Below are 20,578 nucleotides of genomic sequence, written 5' to 3'. Positions count from 1 at the left end.
GTGGTCAAGTGGTCAGAGGTGCGTCAAAAATGAGTTGTGTATTTGCTCGCCATGTTCGAATTCACCACCCCCAGGGTCTGTTGATCGTATCGGTCTTTAGGATCCTGTAAATTCATACATTAAGTGCAATAATAATAACCCGGGACAATTCACACAACACCATCTAGTCTCAAGAAAATTGCTCTTGCTAATAAAGTCAACATTAGCAAGTGCAAATTGTTACCCAATGGCCATAATTTTTTTTAACAAATTACCAGAAGAATTAAAGCATTTAAATAGAAGCAAATTAAAAAAAGAACTATATAACTGGTTGTCATCTGTGTTTTCATAATGTAGATGAATACCTTTCTCAAATGATAAAAAAGTGACCATTCAAATTGACAGTTGTCTGTTGCATGTCAGAAATGACTAAATGCGCGGAACAAAATTTAAAATTCAAAATACCACTACCAATGTACCACATTTTATGCAATAAAATTTCATTTCATTTCATTTCAAGATTAGCAAAGCTTGTGTTGTGGGAACCCTGTAGTTTCCAGAAGGCCCAGAAGTCACTTTACATTTTGAAAATTAAATAACTTTTTTTCTATTAATATATTTCGTTTTCTCTTTTCAAAATTAAAAAATATAATCCCTGGAAATTTTTATCATGGATAAGTTTACAATAGAACAACGAGTGAAGATAATTGAAGTTTACTTTGAAAATGGATGGTCAATTATTGCAACGCAAAGATCCTATATGCGCTATTTTAATGTTCGACATCCCTCTAGTAGGCCTGCAGTAAGATTGCACTAATTGAACCTTGTAAGGGTACATGTGCAAGTCTCTTTGAATGCGCTGCAGAGAACTCCGTGAGATGCTAAGTTCTTGACAACGCCTTCGAGTGGATGTGGTTGGGTTCTCTTCAATGCTACGGCTCACAGCTTCAGTACTTTCACGTGTACGTACTGAAAGACATCGTCCACTTCTAGCCCTATCACTTACAGAGCCATGCTGTTGAAAACGCTTCACTAAGTTCCTTATTGCAGGCCTACTAAGGGGATGTCGAACATTAAAATGGCGCATATACGATCTTTGCGTTGCAACAATTGACCATCCATTTTCAAAGTAAAATTCAATTATCTTTACGTTCTGTTCTAAACTTATCCATAATAAAAATTTCCAGGGATTATATTTTTTAATTCTGAAAAGAGAAAAAGAAATATATTAATAGAAAAAAAGTTATTTAATTTTCAAAATGTAAAGTGACTTCTGGGCCACCCTGTACAACATAGAAATAACCAGATCAATCAAGGGGGGAAAGGGATTGTTAATAATGTGTATTAAAGACCCCATTATACCACGTCAGGTTGACCTCCAAGCGGTTTCCCCTGGAAACCATCATGTTAAATTCCTAGTCAATTTGCTACATGGGGCTAACTGACCTGACCTCATTATACACATCTTATCATGTTCCACAGGAGGCCCGCCAGGTTATACCGTTGGCGCAGGTATAGTACACCATACCATCATCATCTCTCAAAAAAAACCAGACCAATACAAGCAATTATAATCATGAATAGAAATCTTACTAATATTATTAACACGAAAGTTTGTGAACATGATTTTAATAAAATTTTACTGATATATGATGGTTTTTTATTTATTAATTTATTTCAGACAACTAGGCCTATATTTATAGATACATTATAGCCCAACATACATATAATTTAATATATAATATAGCTTATACATCAGAATAACACATTTACTATAAATATCATATATTCATGTGGGTGAAACCGCGGGCACGGCTAGTGTTTATATAATACGAAGAATCGAGCCTGCGTCCATTAGAAGTACCTAAGCTGTATTGTTTGTAGCAACACACTTTCTACACGTGGTGGCACGTTATTAACTTCCTAGAATCTTTATCGCACGGCACGTGTACAGTAGAAACGCAGCTGCGCGACCTTCGGAGCCGTCGTTACCTGCAGCTGCGCTTAAAAGCGACACGTGTAAAATTCTAATGTACACGTGCCGCGCGTTAAGGATTCTAGGAAGTAGCGTGGATGATAGCACGTGTAGAAAATATCTTGCTACATGTCAATCTGTTATCCTACAGAAGACGACAATAATTTTCAAAAAATTGTGACTTACAATGTTTTGTGACTTTGACAGGGAATCTGTCGTCCCCACACGCTTAATCGTTGTGGTCTCGGACAGTGCGGTTTTACGTACACTTAGATTGTGTAATGAACTATCTGCCAAGGTTTTGGTTTGGTTTTGCCGCCTGGAAAAAAAAAAGGATCCGAGGCTGCCGACCAATATGAAATAAATAAATAAATAACCCAGGATAATTAACACAGCGCTATCTAGTCCCAAGTTAAGGAGATCTTATGATATCTGTACTAGACAACTGATGTAAATACATAGATACTATTTTTTGTAAATCCAAACAATCATACACATGATTACAAATGTTCGCACCATGCGAGGAATTGAACCCGCGACCATCTGAAGTAAAGCGATGTGTTGGACCGCTAGACAACTGTCAAACTATAGATTTAAAAAACAATAAAACAATCGTAGAATCAATATATTTTTAATGTCCCCAGAATCAAAATACAGTCACAAATAAAACATTTATGCTTCGGGTATCAAGCTTTCTGGGCTTTTCTCGCAAATGAATTGGTAAGTCAGATCTTCACACCACACATCGTCCAATAAACTAGATCTCAACATACCACCGCAATGTTGTCCCATGTTTTCAATTTTAGCATTATCTGGTTGGTTTTCGGACCAGATCCTATAGCCAGCTTCGCTTAATGATTCACCTTAAAAGGAAATCGAATTAGGTAATATATTGTAAAAGTAAATTTCTTTACTTAGGGTAGAATTTGTATTATTTTGTTTAATTCCTTTATGTATCCATAAATCACCTTCCAGCAATGGTATTTCCGAACCGATACGATATTGAAACCTTCAAGAAAATAGCTTATTCCTTTTTAAAAGGCCGACAATATACTTGCAATTCCCCTGGTGTTGCGGGTGCTCATGGGCGGCGGTAATCACTTACCATCAGGTGAACCGCAAGCTCGTTTGTCTTCTGTGTTATAAAAAAAGAAATAAGTATGATTAAAACTTGACCACCGCTACTGGAAACGTTCTAACCTTCACGATTACTAATTAAATTCCGACCGCTATTGGATTTACAAGACAAATGGCGAGCTGTCGTACGGTGGATGACATCAGCCTCACATCCCACTACGTAATAACCACGACCGTTCTGACAAGAACGAAGCGAGTGAGAAGAAGAAGAATTGGATTTACACCCATATTGCGAGAAGTATTTCCTTGATATAGTTTGGAAGTGTGAATTGCTCGGCGACTACAGTACAGTTTCGTTACCGAATAGTCAACACTGGACCTCACACCTGCTAGCACGGTAGCGGAATTAAACAAAACAATATAAATCCATTAAGTAAAATAAAACATTATTAAATGATCGATTTGCATTAGGACGTGTGCTTACGAAATTATTTAGAAGCTATAACTATAACACTCGTTCTAAGAAAACAAAGATAGGTAAGATCGGAGAGAAGATAGGGAGATCGAGCAGAAGACGGAGTACCCAAAATACCACCCTGGTAATAGGATAATACATATCAATAATTATTACAATTTGATGGCAATGAGTTGGTATGATAGGCAGGATATTACAAAAGAAGATTCTTCTTAGTCGGTTACTTAAGACTCGGTAACAAGTCTTTTGGGAATTCTATTGTATTCTAAAATAAATTAACATAAATTTACTACCATGAATAGTAAACCAAGTACGGTCTTTATTCCAATCGTAATATCCGACAGCAACTGGATCCGTGAAATTCGTAAATTTTGCTATTTCTCTGGTTTCAGGATATTTTGCAGCTAGCTCTTTGAGTGCTTGAGCCTCGATATCGTTGTTGATGATGGCCAGGTATCCACCTTCAGCAGCACACGTCATGTACGCTTGGTGCCACGTCTGGCCTATGGTGTGAAATTTGTAGCAACTGCCCGTCCTGGACTCCAAATGGTATTCTGTTCGGTAATCAATCGTTTTATTATAATATTATTAATATTCTTATAATATATTAATATATTGAGCATATGCAAGTAATCAATATATAATAATATTGAAAAGACAAGATAAGAGCATATTTTGATATGAGTGAAGTAAACTTGGGAATAATTGTATTAATTTGTAGAATTATTAATAATAATATCTGTTTAATATCAACTGATTTCACCATCGCACTACCCAACAGAAACTAAAATACCATCCTGTTCATCTGGATGAATGGCGGCCTCAACAGTGCGGTTTTCTAGAAACTTTTTGCCACGCACAACCACATTGTGAAATCCCCTTCCAGCAATGTTATTTGTGAACCGATACGCTACTGAAACCTTTAAGAAAATAACTTATTCCTGCTTAAAAGGCCGGCAACATACTACAATTCCCCTGGTATTCTGAGGCCTCATGGGTGGCGGTAATTACTTACCATCAAGTGAGCAGCAAGCTCGTTTATCTCCCTTATGTGATATATATATATATACGAGTATATGTAACAATTTGAATTATTCATTATTTTAGAGTGACATACATATCATGTTATATATGTAAAACATACAGGGTTATAAGCACTTGGGCAAAGCTTGGACGTGTCACTAACTGGTCGATATACTTACGGCTATCTGTTGTCCCGCAATCAGAGCGCACAACATCATAGTTTCTTTTCTTGTAACATATGTAGGGACGTACTTCATTGCAATTGACATCAGCCATGGTCCCATTGGGGAAAAACAGTAAACAGCTCTCGTTGTTGTCGTAGTTATCAGGCTCGCCGGGTGCCCAGGACACGGGTATTCTGGAGAGTGGCACTCCTATGTAACAAAGATTTATAATCTATTTATACATATAATAAAACAGTCATACTCATGAATACAAATGTTTGTGCCGTGCGAGGAATCGAACCTGCGACCATCGGACCAGCGGTGTGCTAAACCACTAGACCACCGAGGTCGTCAATATTTTCGTCTTAATTGTTACGATAATTATTTTGACTTCGTCTGTGTCTTCTTCAGCAACGCTCCGTACTCACCATGAAGAAGACTTGGTTTAACAGTAAAACTAGCCATGGGAGAAATTCTGTTCCTGGACGAGAAAAACCTTTCTCTCTAAAATAATATTGGCACAATTACGAGCTCAAGGCAAAATAGATCTTGCCGTAGTATCGTCTGGAATAGCGGCCATTTTGTTACCTGGTGATAAAACTGTTGTGATTTTAAACCTTTTTTTTTCGGACTTTTCTTATACTGTTGGCCGCAGCTGGCCTTTACAGCTTCACCGGACGTTAGGGGGCGAGTGCAGATGGCACTCCAAACCCGCGGAAGGACTTGTGGAGCGGCTGAAGGCCAACTCCTGCCTGACGGATACGACTTTAGTCTGAGGGCACCACTAGGGGTTCGAACTTCGGCTCAGGCCGTCGTAATATCGATCCCCGTTTGAATTGGACGGGGGATCGATCGGAGGGGAAGATTTTAAACCAAAGTTGACAGTAGTACCACGGGATCAGAGGCCAATGATATTAAAGCATGCTTAAAAGACCTCAATCCTTTACCGATACATCACACAGATGTACTTAACAGTGAACAAGAGGGCGTGGACAGCAGGAAACTCAAATGCACATGAAATTTCTGATTTATTGATAAATATTGGTTAAGTAATGTATTCGGAAGAAGGGCAAATCTACGGAACCGATTTAAATGGGATTTGGTACACAGATAGTCTATAAAGGACATAGGATACTTTTTAGTGCGAAAAAAGGGATGTAAGGGGGTTAAAAACAGAGATGAATGGTTGTATAATAGTATCGTCATTTTTTAAGTAGAATTTTTTTTTTAATTATATCTTTTTCTATATATCTAGACTCTATACATATAAATAAAATTGGAGTGTCGGTTTGTAATGAAATAACCGATTTTTACTATATGCATATGAATATAAATACGGTACATACACCAAAAAACCACTTTTTAAATTTTTGTCTGTCTGTCTGTCGGTCTGTTTGTTCCGGCTGTATAATAATCTCTGAAATGGCTAGACCGATTTTAACGGGACTTTTTTGGCAGGTAGACGTAATAAGAAGTAACTTAGGCTACTATTATTTTAGAAAAATCTTTGATTTTAGATAAATTAATGTTAAATTCCACGCAAACGAAGTCGCGGGAGCAGCTACGTAGTTATTAATAAAGAAGTTATTTTATAAGTTTCATAGTTTAGTAGTTTAATTTAGTGAAACGATTCACAATATTTATTAGACTAATTCAAATATTCAATATGATTATTGATGTATGATTCGTGCTGCTATCAGTATCACTATGTAATATTATATTATCTGTGGTATCACTAAACCGTCTATGTTGGGTTAGTGACACCATTGTTTACCTTGTTTGTGAGTTCTATTGTAACGGAGTTTACAAATTTCCTAACCTTCTATAGACGAGTAAACGCCTTTAGAGTATGTCGCGTGGACCCCACTGTATATCCCACGTTGTATACTACCATTACTAGTAGCCATGATCATTTTCATTGTCTTTACGTAGTTCTTATTAAGTGGTGAAAGCAGAATAGCACCTGTAACAAAATGTATTGTATTATAACATCTTCATCCCACATCGATCCCCAATACACTGTTCACTGTGAAACGCAGTCGACACTGCGTCTGAATATCTCACGATGTATACATTATTTCCTGATCCTTTCAGATCGTATCGATCAATCCTTTCGATGTATACATTATTTCCTGATCGGCATTTTTGCACAGACTGAGGGCGACGTTTTGTTGGACCTGGAAGGGGGGGAGGGTTGGACAGTACCCGGCAAGTAGCGCAAGTTATAATACTGTTACGAGCAATATGTGAAAATATGGACTTTCATAAATTAACGACTTTGATATGAAATTTTTTACACCTTTGTTACCTGTTACCTGCCAAAGGAACAGCGATCCAGGTTTCATGTGTGGGGGTCGTTCTTACCTGTGTTGGGGACACACATATAATGACACACATGTAATCCACACAGCATATTCTATTTATTTATAAATACCCTTTAAACTATGTATGTAGTCTATTATATATGATATTGTATTAAATTAATTATATTATATGCACATTTGTCCGTGAGTCACTTATTCGGGGTTCCACTGAAAATCAGTCGTGGCTTTTGTCATGGCATAATGCTGAGATGGGCCCCTTACACACACATCAGTACACAGTGACGCGGTGGCGATGCTCCGCAGTGGTTGATAGGAAATGCATTTTTTACTTTATTATTATTATTGGTTTGTTACTATGTTGTTCTTTTATTTATTATTATTATTATTATTTTTTTCTTTGTATATAATGATTTCATCCCTAATTTAATGAATTATTTTTATTTACGGTTTTCTTATATAATAATTTATATGCAGCTGTCGGCATCGTTTTTTTATTGTGTTGAGATGTGTGATGTAATAATAAATAAATAAATAAACATACAAGAACTTTCACATTCACTAATAATACGATTGTCTGGCTGTCATGGGCTCTTACTCTACAGGGGTGTTACGTGTCTTTCTAAATAGTTCATTCATTCATACATAATTTAAGAGCTGTGCTCTTGTCGGTGGAGCTCCCGCCACCTTCCACGATCTTCTAACACTCCTTTTAGCTGTTGATACGACACGACTCCAACTTTTTCTTTAACTTGCTTGATATAGCTGTGTCTTGGTCTTCCCTTTCCTCTCTTTCCATCTATTTTTCCTTCTATAATGTTGTTAATTAGTTCGTAGTGTCGTATCAAGTGTCCCAACATTTTTCCCCGCCTATTCTCAATAATATCTATGATCTGTCTCTTTTCTTTAATCCTCTCAAGCACTTCTTCATTCTTTATTTTATCTTTCCAGCTAATTCTTTCCATTCTTCTCCAACACCACATTTCAAAGGCTTCCAGTTTGTCTCTTTCCTTTTGTGTCCTATCCAAGGTTTCCGAGAGGACTTTGATATATTAGCTCTCAAAAGATGTTTTTTATCATTAAATGCACTTTTCGCTATTATATTCTAATATTAATGTCTTTAGTATATCTGGAGTTACTGTAATCAGACTACCTAAATATTTAAATGTGTGTACCTTAAATAGTAAAATTCTAAATAGTAGTACCTTAAATTGTGAATGGTTCTGAGCAATTGTTATTTATATTATAATTACCTTCAGCAAGGCATCGTAGACGTGCCATGTTCCATGTTACAGGAATATTGTGTAACTTCCACCAGCCATCGATGTTTCTACTGGAGGTGTAGTCGAACCGGAATACTTTGTCTCCTGTTGACAAACCTCTATTTCAGCATTAATTAGTTTCCGATTAGGAAATTTACAGTTGTACCGTGATCGATCATGATTATTGTGTTCCCGATACTTCGGCAGTGTTACAACCGTCATGATCAGGGTGAAGCTGAAGAATAGCGTGTAGATGGAAAGTTATAGTCAGACGTACTTGGTCTTCGATAGTTGCTACTGTTGAAACACGTTCGATTCTCATTCCGGCAAATTATACTCACTGTATTTTCACGTACACGCAATACACTTTCCGATTGCGATTTTTGTTTCATACACAATTATAACATTGGTATCACTCTTTAGTGATACCAATGTTATCGTTTAGAAAAAGTCAAGGTCTTTTATGGGAATAGGTATAAAAATTTACAATAAGATACCAAAAGATATACTGGAATTACTCTTTAATAAATTCAAAACATCTGTTAAATCATATTTACTGAGCAAGGCCTATTACTCACTAAACGATTACTTGAATGACGAGCGTGCATGGCAATAGTTTTCATGTTCGGGATTTTCATTTAATGTTAGACATAGACACCTATATATATACCTATGCATTGTAAATAAACTGGATTAAAAAAAAGTAATTCAATTCAGTTTCTTGTCAGTTCTTCTCAATTGGATCTATATACCGAACTGGACGGTAGGAAAAAAATATAATGTAATAACTTGACGTTCATAAGCGGCTAAAATGTCCTACATGAATAAATGATTTTTGAATTTGAATTTGAATTTGAATGACAAACGTACGTGGCAATAGTTGTTCATGCACGCTAAATAAAAATTCAGTTGACTTTCTTACCAGGTGAATAGTAAATGATGAATATAATAATAATCTAGCGACTGAATTGAATAGTAGGGAAGAATATTAATGTAAAAAACTGATTTTCATGAAAAAAACGTCAAAATATCCTATGTGAGTAAACTAGATATAATGAAAAAATATTTAACAACCTAACCAATAAAAGTCAAATAAAAAAGTTTCATTATTTTAGCTTCAAAAATGAGGATATAAATTTCCATACAATTCAATCAACAGCCTACAAAATAGGTTTAAAGTATCTGTTTTGATAATGACGACACTTCCATACAATTTTCATCTCTCTTTTAACTCCTTACAACAGTTTATCTTTGTTTATATTTAATCAATAGTCTAAAAAAAAATTCAAGCTTTAAAAATGACGATTCTTCCATACAACCTTGCACCTACCCTTTCAACCCCTTTACAACCCTTTTTTCGCATTCAAAGTAGCCTGTGTCCTTCCTCCGGGAGTAGACTAACTGTGTACCAAATTTCATTTAAATCGGTTAAGTAGTTTTGGCGTGTTGACTGACAGAAAAACAGACAGAGTTACTTTCACAGTTATAATATTTGTGGAGTATTTAGTAAACTAACCCAAAAAAGACAAAGAAAAAAGTTTAATCGTTCTAGCTTTAAATATGACGAATTTTCATAAAATCTTTCATCCCCTATTTTACTCCCCCCCCCCCCCCCCCTTAAGGACGATTCTCAATTACAACACTGCATTTACCCTTTCAACCCCTTATAACACTTTTTCGCATTCAAAAATAGCGCATGTTCCTTCTCAGAATCTAGACTATCTGCATACCAAATTTCAAATAATCGGTTCAGTAGTTTTGACGTGAAAGCGAGACAGACAGACAGAGATACTTTAGCAATTATAATATTAGTAAGGATAAGGATGATTTTTGAATTTGAATCTGAATACTCACCAGCGACTGATGTACAATAAAGTAATGCCACAATACCTAGAGCTTGCACGAGATTGACCATTTTCACAACAAGTGTACAAACGATGTACTGTTGCAATGTTATTTAAATCAATATGAATAGGCTATTTATATATATATATATATATATATATATTCTTTATCACTTTAATATACCAAATGTGTCGTCTCACGTAAATATACTTATCATATTCCTATTTGATATACTAATAAAGCAATTACAGACATTGCAAAATCAACTTTAAAGTTAAATCTTGTAAGGACGGATTCCCCAAAATTAGCAATTCTGGAATTTACACTAAACGTCGAAACAATAATTAAAACACGTTTTTTTTTGGGTTTCTCCGAGTTGGTTACACTTGGTATATATATCTGAAGAGGACAGTGACCAAATGTGGAATACCATTTTGATTTTTAAGCATTATTTCGACAAATCTTATAAATTATAAACTTTTTGTGCCAATTATTAACAGTCACATATTTTACATAATTTGTAACAATAGTAGGTTTAATTAATTTGGGGTAAGAAAAATTTTCAAAAACTAAATAACATATATAGAATAGGTACCCCAAATATGGAATACCATAAACAATATAAAAAAATAACCTTAACTTCTAAGAGACTCTTTAAAAAGTTTAGATATATTACATTTAAACTTTTATATAATAATAATAATAATAAATCCATTTATTGCCAAGTTACACAGACACATTTATACATTTTAAAATTGGCAATAGTTTAGATGTAATATATAGATAGGAACACAAATTATTTACAAAAACTGCAAATCCAGGTATAAAACTCGGGGCTAGCGCAATTGTTATGTACCCAGAGCCCACACATGAAGCACTTGATCCATGTGAGTATTAAAGTGAATATTAGTATCATTCTAAAACAATATACCACAAAAAATACACTCCGATTTTACTGACACTGGAACTGTACATCATATCAAAGAATTGGGTTCACAGTCTGTATCAAACAGCATCACCTCCTCATCATCTGAATCTGACGTAGGCTTAGTATTCTCTTTTGGTTTCTTTTGATTTTTTCTCATTCTATTTTTCTATTTTTGTTGACTGCCAATTTTTTTTTTTGATCAAAAATGAATAAATATTCAATTAACAAAACGATCAAGTCAGGTGATACTCGTACTTCAAGGAACTTCTGTAATCTATCCATATTTGGATTTTCCAATGATTTCCTACTGAGATACACATTTTTATATATTTATTATAAGTAATACAATATTATACCGCTAAAACATACAAATGAACATGTAAACAGTATCTGAAAGGTATAAAAACCATACTGTTCTGCACGTGAAATATTTATTTTTTACATAACTTAAAAACTTTGGTATTTAAAACATTAAAAATCCTTACTTGCATGTTTCCAAAAAAGTAAGGACTTTTTTGGAAACATCAAATTTGTAACAAAATACTCAATTTTTTTCAAAACATTAAGTGAAATACCCCGCCGTTACTACTACTAATCACTACCGCCATTATGAAAACAACACCAGATAATGAAAAAATTAAAAGGACCTATTTTGTGTACAATTTTTTTCTCTACAACTATTTGTTTAAAACTTTTTTGCATATTTCTTGCCATTATCGAGTTATTGATGAAAAGAAAAAGAAAGGGTTGTTTTACAACCCTTTCTTTTAACTTTTTCATCCCTTTCCAATTAAATTAAATCAAAATTTCTTTCTAAATATTATTATTCACGTATATGTGGACTTATTTTTATATATTGCGCCAAAACTGGTCACATCATGCGTAATTTAAAATTTTACTCGACTACACGACACAAAAATAATTTAATACAAACCTTATCAAAATTAAAAATACGTAGTTCTGGCTCTTATTCCATGGCAATAAGAATATACCTATATATATTAACTAGCGTAGTTTTAAAAATTTAAGCATACATAGGGACGGACAGACAGCGACCACGACTTTGTTTTATACTATGTAATGATATAAATAACCTGATATTATAAACAATGAAAATAGATATAATAATATTATTATGTAATTAAAATAAATATTGACAAATACAGCCTATTACAAAATTGAAGAATACTTGCAGGATGTACATAGAAGAGTAATTATAAAACGTCCGCCTTTCTTCTTTTTCTTTCTTCTTCTTTCTCCCTTCGTTCTTTTTCCACGTAGCAGTGCCTAAAAGGTGCATATAATGTATGTGGATTAATTAATATATCTACCACAATTGTGTAATGCAACGTAAATAAATAAACAAATATCAGAAAAACCGATTTTTATGACCTTTGACCTTGTATATCTTAAGACCAGGACACGATAGCACTTGTGACTTTAGAGACAACATTCAGAACGACAAAACAAACTTTTATAGGTACCAATTTACAGCTTATTATCTATTATATCGAGGTAAAACTCGTAATCTTACTGGGTTACTATTAAATTTGATAACGACATAAATATATATAGCGTATTGTTTTTATTCTCACATTACTCTATTGATACTTCGATTGTCTTGTATACTTATATTTAACATGGTTAAGTTACTAACAAAGGGTATTTTAACATTGCTATATTTGACATCAGTCGCTGGTGAGTATTATCCTTATCTATCTATCTATATATATAAAAACGAATTGCTGTTCGTTAGTCTCGCTAAAACTCGAGAACGGCTGAACCAATTCGGCTAATTTTAGTCTTAAAATATTCATGGAAGTCCAGGAAAGGTTTAAACGGTGAGAAAATATGAGAAAATAGCTAGGAAAATGTATATTTCAAAAACGGAAAAATATTGATTTAGATTTAAAACATGTCAGTCAAATAATGACGTTATAATGACACTTGATTGATGTGTTGGGTGCGTTCAGAAATATACTTTGAAAGTATTTGAAAAGTAGTTTAATTTTTATTTCAATTCGATTTAATATATGGTTTGACATATTATTTAAATGATTCATAATATATGAATCATTTAAATAATATGACATTGTATCAATATTTAATTGTAGTGCAGTGATATTTAATTGTGAAGTTTAACGAATTATTGTAATGTAACTGTATATAATTATAATGATGTAATTGCTGTGCCCCTACGGGATACATCATTGATGTATAACATTAAATTTCTCTTATATTTGTCAAAATTCAAAATATCTTCATTCATGTAGGTCTATTACAGACTCTTATGATGTGTCAAATCTACCGTCAGTTCGGAATGATTTCGAGATGAGAAGAACTGACAAGAAACTCAGCTCGTATTTTTTTTAAAATAAATGTTGTTTTACTTTTAATTTACAATAATATAGGTTCATTTAAATTCAAATTTGGGCATATAGAGTGACCACCAGCATATGTTATTGCAAAAAATAAAAAACCTAATCAGTGTTCGCAACCTGAACAGACCAGTCCCCACAAGCAGCACCCGTACACGAGTATGACGGATGAGTCAGCCATCATTGCACTCAACCATATTAGAGGGAGCACATCGACCCAGCCCACCACGCCGCCACAAGTTTGAACTTTATAGCGAGCATGACTGTTTCAAGTTACTCCACTACGTCATTTATATTATTTACAGCATAAACTGTACCATTCACAGTTTTCACCTATGGTAATATTTGCAATAAATAAATCTATATTAATATTAATTGAAAGAACGCTACACGAGCATCAACCTAGTAAGGCATGTAGTTCGTCAAATTTTAGAGAAGTACAACGAATATCAACTTACATACTTCATTTGTCGACTACGGCAAAACATTTGACTCTCTACTACACAAAAATATATGGAAACATTAGCGGAACAAGGGGCTGAGCACAAATGCATCCGATTAATAAATAATGTATATGTTCATAGTACAGCCAGGATCAAGATAGAAAGGAAAGGTCATACATTTAAAGTTGGTAAAGGCGTTAGATAGAAAGACCCCAAAAATAGTTTCAGCTGTTTTGGAATCAGTTTTCAGACAAATCAAATGGAAAAATTTTGGGGTCAAGGTAAACGGTGAATCATTAACATATCTGAAATCCGCTGATGACATAGTACTATTCGCTAAAACATCTGAAGAGATTAATGCTATGATAGAAGACCTTGCCATAGAAAGTAAGAAAATAGGCCTAACACTGAACTCACAAAAAACTAGAGTGATGACAAATGGAACTAAAGATACTGTACACTTTGGTAACTCTGAAATAAATTGTACTGATGAATACATTAATTTAGGACAGCTTATAACTCAAGAACAACCAAGGCAAGATGTAGTAAAGAGAAGAAACAGCTGGAGTAAATATGAGAGAGGTTATGAAAGATAAAAAAACGATTAACAAACTATTTTATTTTATTTTAAGAGGATATGATAAATGGAGTAAGAAAGTAACAAGATGGTATCCAAGGGAAAGAAAAAAGAAAAGAGGCAGACCCTACACAAGATAGGATGATGATATTAGGGTAATGGCAAGAGTAAAGTGGAACAGAGTGGCTCAAGAAAGAGAAGAATAGAAATAATTGGAAGAAACCATTGCCGATTGGCAAACATATCTACAAAATTAAAAAAGATCCTAATACTAGAATAATTTTTTCGTTTTTAAGTTTTATGTTTGTTTTAAAAGTAATATATAAGTTGATCTGATTAAAGACTATAGTAATAATAAAGCTCGATATATAAAGCTACAGTGGAGAGGATAAGCACCATGCTACAGTATTTCATATGCTTCTCGATATTAGGCTACTATACCCAATCATGGTTAGGTCCAAGACGAACAAAGTTCATACTTAAACTGAATTTCAACAGAAAGCAGAGAATTTCGGTTCGACTACACCTACAATAATGATACTGAGGGCTGGTGGAAGCTGCACAGAATTCCGGGGACATGGAACGAGGCACGTTTGAGATGCCATGCTGAAGGTACCATCCATTTATATTATCCTTGTTTGCGTTTTGTTCTATATTCTACTTATTTTTTCCTTCCTTGCTTGCTCCGCGAAAAATGTGTGTTGTGGCTCCCGGAAATTCAACTGTAATTAATAATATTTCAATGCTAGAATTGGCATTGAAATATTGGTAATATTGATCAGACTCTTATTACGACAATTGATTGGATATTCTCCAGCCATCTTGTCTTCGTCTATCTGAACTTGGTCGCGACCACGACAGATTCAAGTCACTCCACAATTAATTTTATTTAACAGGTGCTGTCTTGGCCTCACCGCTTAATGGCCACATGTTACGAGTCATGAAAACGATTATGACTACCAACAGTTTACAGCGTGGCATCTTCAGTGGTATCCACGCGACTCTCTCTAAAGCCGTATACACTTCTGTTGAAGGTGAGGTAATTAGTACCTTTGAAACTCACCTTTATTTTATTTAAATAAGAGACGATAGGGGGAATCTGTCTGGGTGTTTTCTATATATATTATGTATGTATTTAAAAAAAAGGTATTTATACCAGTTGTCTAGTACCAATGACATAAGCTCTGTTTACTAGATTGTGTGAATTGTTCAGGGGCTATTATTATTATAATTGTGTTAACTACCGTGAGAGGCACCATTAAATAAAAATGGTAAATCAATAATCATGTTCCTTTATCAAAGGCATTCAGAGTAACCTGAAACGAAACGGCAGAGGCCAGAATGACATAATCTTCGTGACATTGACAAGTAGATTGATAGATGGATAGAACTGACGTGGCGGAAGTTTGGAGCGAAAAGGTTAGGGTGTTTATTATTATTAAACAAATAAAGAGATATGTAACTGTAAATATTGTAAGCATTGGGGGGTTTACTAGTTGGGACTGGGAGGATACCACAAGTAGTGTTAATGCATTCTAAAAGGGTGTGCACTAACACTTACCTTCACTACCTACACCCGTGTCACAAGTCACGGGCACTACTTGGGGTTCTCTCCCTGAACCATCAGTGGCCGGCAACAGGACCTAAGTCGTCATCATAACTAGTGATTTAGAAATTGTAATGAATGTTTGACCCGATAACAATAATTTATGTATTCAGGTACATAGATATCATATGGATATATAATATAATTATATCTATGGACAATTCTCCTAACAGTAGTAGTAAACAGAGTAAACAGCGCTTGTGTTATTGGTATAACTGATATAAATATGTCATTTTTTGTAAATACACAATATACATAGAAAACACCCAGAACGATACAAACAATCATATCATGAATATTGTATCATGCATCAATCATCATATCAGTAATCGAATCCGCGGCCACCGAGGCAAAAACAAAAACATTTTTGTTGAAGGAGTGCCGCTCGCGAGGATCCCCGTGAGTTGGGCACCCGGCGAGCCTGATAACTACGAAAACAACGAGAGCTGTTTACTACTATCCCCAAATGGAACTATGGCTGATGTCAATTGCACCAAAGTATTTCCTTACATATGTTACAAGAAAGATACCCAGTCTGTTGTACAGCCAGAATGTGGAACAATTGATACAGGTAAGTATATTAACAACTAGTGACATACCGCGGCTTCTCCCGAGCACCAAATCAAAATATCTTTATTCATTTAGGTCTATTACTGAATCTTATGATATATCAAATCTACCATCAATTCGGAATGCTTTCGAGATAAGAACTGACAAGAAACTCGACTCGTATTCTTTTAAAATATGGTTGTACGTGTATACAATAATACAGATACGTTTTAAAATTCAAATTTGGGAGATTAGAGTGACCAGCAGCCTATGCAGCAATTTTGGCAAAGGCAAATAGTCTAATCAGTGTTCGTAACCCGAACAGACCAATCCCCACAAGCACGCAGGACTCGTTCACAAATATAACGGATGAATCAGCTATTATTGCACTCAACCATATTAGAAAGAACATATTGACCCGGCCCAGCATGCCGCCACAAGCCTGAACTTTATAGCGAGCATGTCTGTTTCAAGTTACTCCATTGCGTCATTTAAAGTATTAGGTCCTAACATTGAAATTAGCATTTTGTAAGGGAGTAACCTAAAGTCGATTTTTTCAGAATTTAATATATTTATTTAATCAAAGTGAGAGTAAGAGGGCTATAGGTAGTTATCGATCCCATTACTAAAAAAAGCATTCGGGAATCAATAAAATCTTTGAAGACGTTTTGGACTGCCCCATCGGAGTTTTTTCCTTGCAAGAAATTATCCAAATTTAGAAAAAAGTGGTAATCTGTTGGAGCAAGGTCCGGGGAGTACAGTGGATGTCTTAGACATTCCAATTGAAGCTCTTCTAATTTGGTACCTGTCTGTTGTACAGTGTGTGGTCTAACGTTGTCTTGAAGCAACAGTGGGCTACGGCGATTGACCAGCCTCGGTTCATTAGCAGCTAGCTTTTCCATCATGGTTTGCAATTGCTGACAATATACATCTGCCATAATCGTCTGGCCAGATTTAAGAAAGCTGAAGAAAACAACACCGGCACTAGTCCACCAAACGCTCACAAGTAACTTTTTTTGTGATTTGACTGGTTCCCCAGGGTTCAGCCATTCAGCGATGACGGAAACGCTCATTGTCGTACAAGATTCACTTTTCATCACAGGTAATGACTGGATTTAAAATCCCTTCATTATTATGCCAGCTGAGTAATGTAACGCAGTCGCCTACGCGCGTTTATCGATTTGCTCCAATCAATTCACGAGGCACCTTTCAAGCTTTTTCGCCTTCCCAATTTGCTTCAAGTGGATTAAAACAGTTTTGTCACTAACACCACAGCCTGTAGGTAACTCGAACGTGATTTGCGATGGATCCGCTTTCACAATAGCATTCAATTCTTCATTATCAACCTTGGACCTCGGCCGCCCACGGGGCTTGTTTTGCAGGTCGAAATTTCCAGAACAGAAACGTTGGAACCAAAAACGCACTATGTTTTCTTTTGCGACACCACCGCCATACACATCATTAATCCTTCGAGCCGTTTCTGCAGCACTGGTGCCACGGCGGAACTGGTACTCGTAAATAACGCGATATTTTAAGTATTCCATTTTGTAAACTGAGTGTCGCAAAAAAAAAACCAAAAATGGAAAAAACATAAGGATTATAGTTTTCGAAAAACAAATGCATGAGTAAATAGCCGTATAAATTTGAAATTGGAATTGCCAACCAAAGAGGAGATATTGGAGATCACAGTGGCCAGTATGACAAAACGCCAATTTCATATGTAAGGACCTAATTTACATTATATACTGTAATAAACACAGATTCACCCATTACAATATTCAATTTATACCAACTTAAATCTTGCGTGTTTTATATATATTATATTAACAACAGAATGCTTAATGGTCCAAAAATTACTATGTTATCTCTTAAATCTTGCTAATATTATACAAATGAAACTTTGCGTTTGTTGTTGAATGAATGATTGTTACTCATACATCGGTAGTTTGTATTCACACACTTAAACTTAAATTGTAAGTAAGAATAAATTATTTTCAAGTTCAAGTTTCTTGCTTGTTCTTTTTGTGATGAGACAGCATTCCGAATGAGCGGTAGATAAAAAAAAAATGTTATGACTACTCAAAATTGCTTCAATGTAAGTTTATTTGAATAAATGATTTTCTATTCTATTCTATTATTCACGCGTACAAAAACTCCTGAATAGAGTTTAATAAAACTTTACAGCAATATAGCCTATACATGTGATTCACTTAGATTCAGATTTAATCTTTTTAACAGAATACTTCCTGGAGTCCAGGACGGGCAGTTGCTACAAATTCCACTACATAGGCCAGACGTGGCACCAAGCGTACATGACGTGTGCTGCTGAAGGTGGACACCTGGCCATCATCAACGGCTTTACTGAAGCACAAGCAATCAAAGAGCTATTTGCTAAGTATCCTGCAAACACTATAATGGCCTTCGGGACTTATTCCGTTTTCCTCGGATTTTCGGATTGGAACAAAGACAATACATGGGTTACTGTTCATGGTAATAATTTTTTACATAACTCCCAAAGTTTAGTTATACAATTTTATAAATTTTTATTCATTTCATAAAGCCAATTCAATGTTTGGGTGTTAAGCAATTTGGTCGTGACTGTATTTGGTAGCATAGCTATCATCATCATCTGCTTCTTCTATTCTTATCCTATTTTGTTTTAAATTTATTTAATAAAGAAAATTGTACAGTTATTTTTATACATTGACTCGCCAAACTGTAGAACAGTTTGTTGGCGAGATATCGCTCAGTTTTTTTTAAATACTTCTCTACCCATAAACATCTATCCACATATGTAAATACACGTTTTACAGATAATTACATACAATTACAAATTTTTGTTTTTAAAGTTTATCTAAAAGTGCTCTTTTTAATTTTGTTCTTTCTAACATCCCTCTGTTTCGGTTTCGGCGTTTTTTTACTATGTACAGACATTCAACCTCTGTTTTATTATATGTATAGATAAGTGGTGAACCCCGGAAGCGTTATTCTGCCATATTATATAAATTTAACTCGCTATTAAAAAATAGGAGTTGGTAATTGAAGAGTGAAAATTTAGGGTTGTACATATTTTTAATGCCACATGATAAAAAATTAAGAAAGAAAATTTATCACTTAGGTGCAGGAAAAATAGCCAATTCTCAGACCTACTGAATATGCAAATAACATTTCGTATGGCAACTGCCACAATGCAGTTTTTATATTTAACGCAAATTTTATATTTAAGATAATAATATTTCCTTTCCAGGTGAGACATTAGGGTACAATATTTGGTCATTTAATCAGCCAGATAAATCCCAACAATATGATTTGGTCATGGGACAATGGTGCGGCGGCATGTTTCGATGGGGTCTCTTAGACGATATGTGGTGTGACGTCATCACTTTCCCATTCATTTGCGAGAAAAGCCCAGACAGTTTGCTTCCCAAAGCATAAATGTGCATGTTTTTGAGCATGTTTATCTGTGACTGTACTTTGATTCTTGGGACATTAAAAATATATTAATTCTACGATTGTTTCATTATTCTTTATTAGATGTATAGTTTGACAGCCTCGGTAGTCTAGCGGTCCAACACACCGTTTTACTTCCGATGGTGGCAGGTTCGGTTCCTCGCACAGTGCAAACATTTGTATTCATGAGTACGATTGCTTGTATCGGTCTGGGTATTTTCTATGTATATATTTACAAAAAAAAATATCTAAGTATTAATAAAAAAATATATCAGTTGTCTAGTACCCATAACACAAACTCTGCTTATCGTGCGACTAGATAGCGCTGTGTCAATTGTCCAGGGATAGTTATTTAATCGTTTTATATCGACAGCCCCGGATCTTCATATTCAGTCTCCTTTTTTCCAGGAGGCATAAAAGCTAATAGAATAGAAAATCATTTATTTAAATATATTTAAATAAATGATTTTCTTTCTTTATTTAAGCACTTTTGAATAGTCATATTTGACAGAAAGCTGTCTCATCA

The 20,578-nt window shown here is 34.7% G+C and overlaps 2 protein-coding genes across 2 annotated transcripts; one reads left to right on the top strand and one right to left on the bottom strand.

Moving 5' to 3' along the window:
• Window positions 1–2,599: 2,599 nt before the first annotated feature.
• LOC131850609 (secretory phospholipase A2 receptor-like) lies at window positions 2,600–10,215 on the bottom strand. Its single transcript, XM_059200904.1, has 6 exons — window positions 10,131–10,215; window positions 8,268–8,381; window positions 6,513–6,656; window positions 4,709–4,903; window positions 3,800–4,060; window positions 2,600–2,817 (listed from the first exon to the last, which is right to left on the bottom strand). The coding sequence occupies exons 1-6, from the start codon at window positions 10,189–10,191 to the stop codon at window positions 2,627–2,629; spliced, it is 966 nt and encodes a 321-aa protein (XP_059056887.1). The 5' UTR covers window positions 10,192–10,215; the 3' UTR covers window positions 2,600–2,626.
• Window positions 10,216–12,663: 2,448 nt separating this feature from the next.
• LOC131850648 (C-type mannose receptor 2-like) lies at window positions 12,664–20,037 on the top strand. The gene is made up of 6 exons (XM_059200948.1): window positions 12,664–12,747; window positions 14,946–15,059; window positions 15,344–15,481; window positions 16,430–16,624; window positions 18,841–19,092; window positions 19,850–20,037. Exons 1-6 carry the CDS (start codon window positions 12,690–12,692, stop codon window positions 20,035–20,037), a joined length of 945 nt encoding a protein of 314 aa, XP_059056931.1. The 5' UTR covers window positions 12,664–12,689.
• The last annotated feature ends 541 nt before the right edge of the window (window positions 20,038–20,578 follow it).

This window comes from Achroia grisella, unplaced genomic scaffold (genome assembly GCF_030625045.1).
Source record: "Achroia grisella isolate CSIRO2021 unplaced genomic scaffold, CSIRO_AGI_Agris_v1 utg778, whole genome shotgun sequence".
NCBI lineage: Eukaryota > Metazoa > Arthropoda > Insecta > Lepidoptera > Pyralidae > Achroia > Achroia grisella.
The sequence above is the reverse complement of the archived record's forward strand: the minus strand, read 5'-3'. Positions and strand labels throughout refer to the sequence as shown.

Coding starts and splice junctions, on each gene's coding strand:
- LOC131850609 (XM_059200904.1), bottom strand. CDS start 10,191: ATGGTCAATCTCGTGCAAGCTCTAGGTATTGTGGCATTACTTTATTGT. Junction 8,382..10,130: donor TTATTGTACATCAGTCGCTG/GTGAGTATTCAG, acceptor GTTTGTCAACAG/GAGACAAAGTATTCCGGTTC. Junction 4,061..4,708: donor TTGCGGGACAACAGATAGCC/GTAAGTATATCG, acceptor ATTACCGAACAG/AATACCATTTGGAGTCCAGG.
- LOC131850648 (XM_059200948.1), top strand. CDS start 12,690: ATGGTTAAGTTACTAACAAAGGGTATTTTAACATTGCTATATTTGACA. Junction 16,625..18,840: donor ATGTGGAACAATTGATACAG/GTAAGTATATTA, acceptor TCTTTTTAACAG/AATACTTCCTGGAGTCCAGG. Junction 19,093..19,849: donor TACATGGGTTACTGTTCATG/GTAATAATTTTT, acceptor TTTCCTTTCCAG/GTGAGACATTAGGGTACAAT.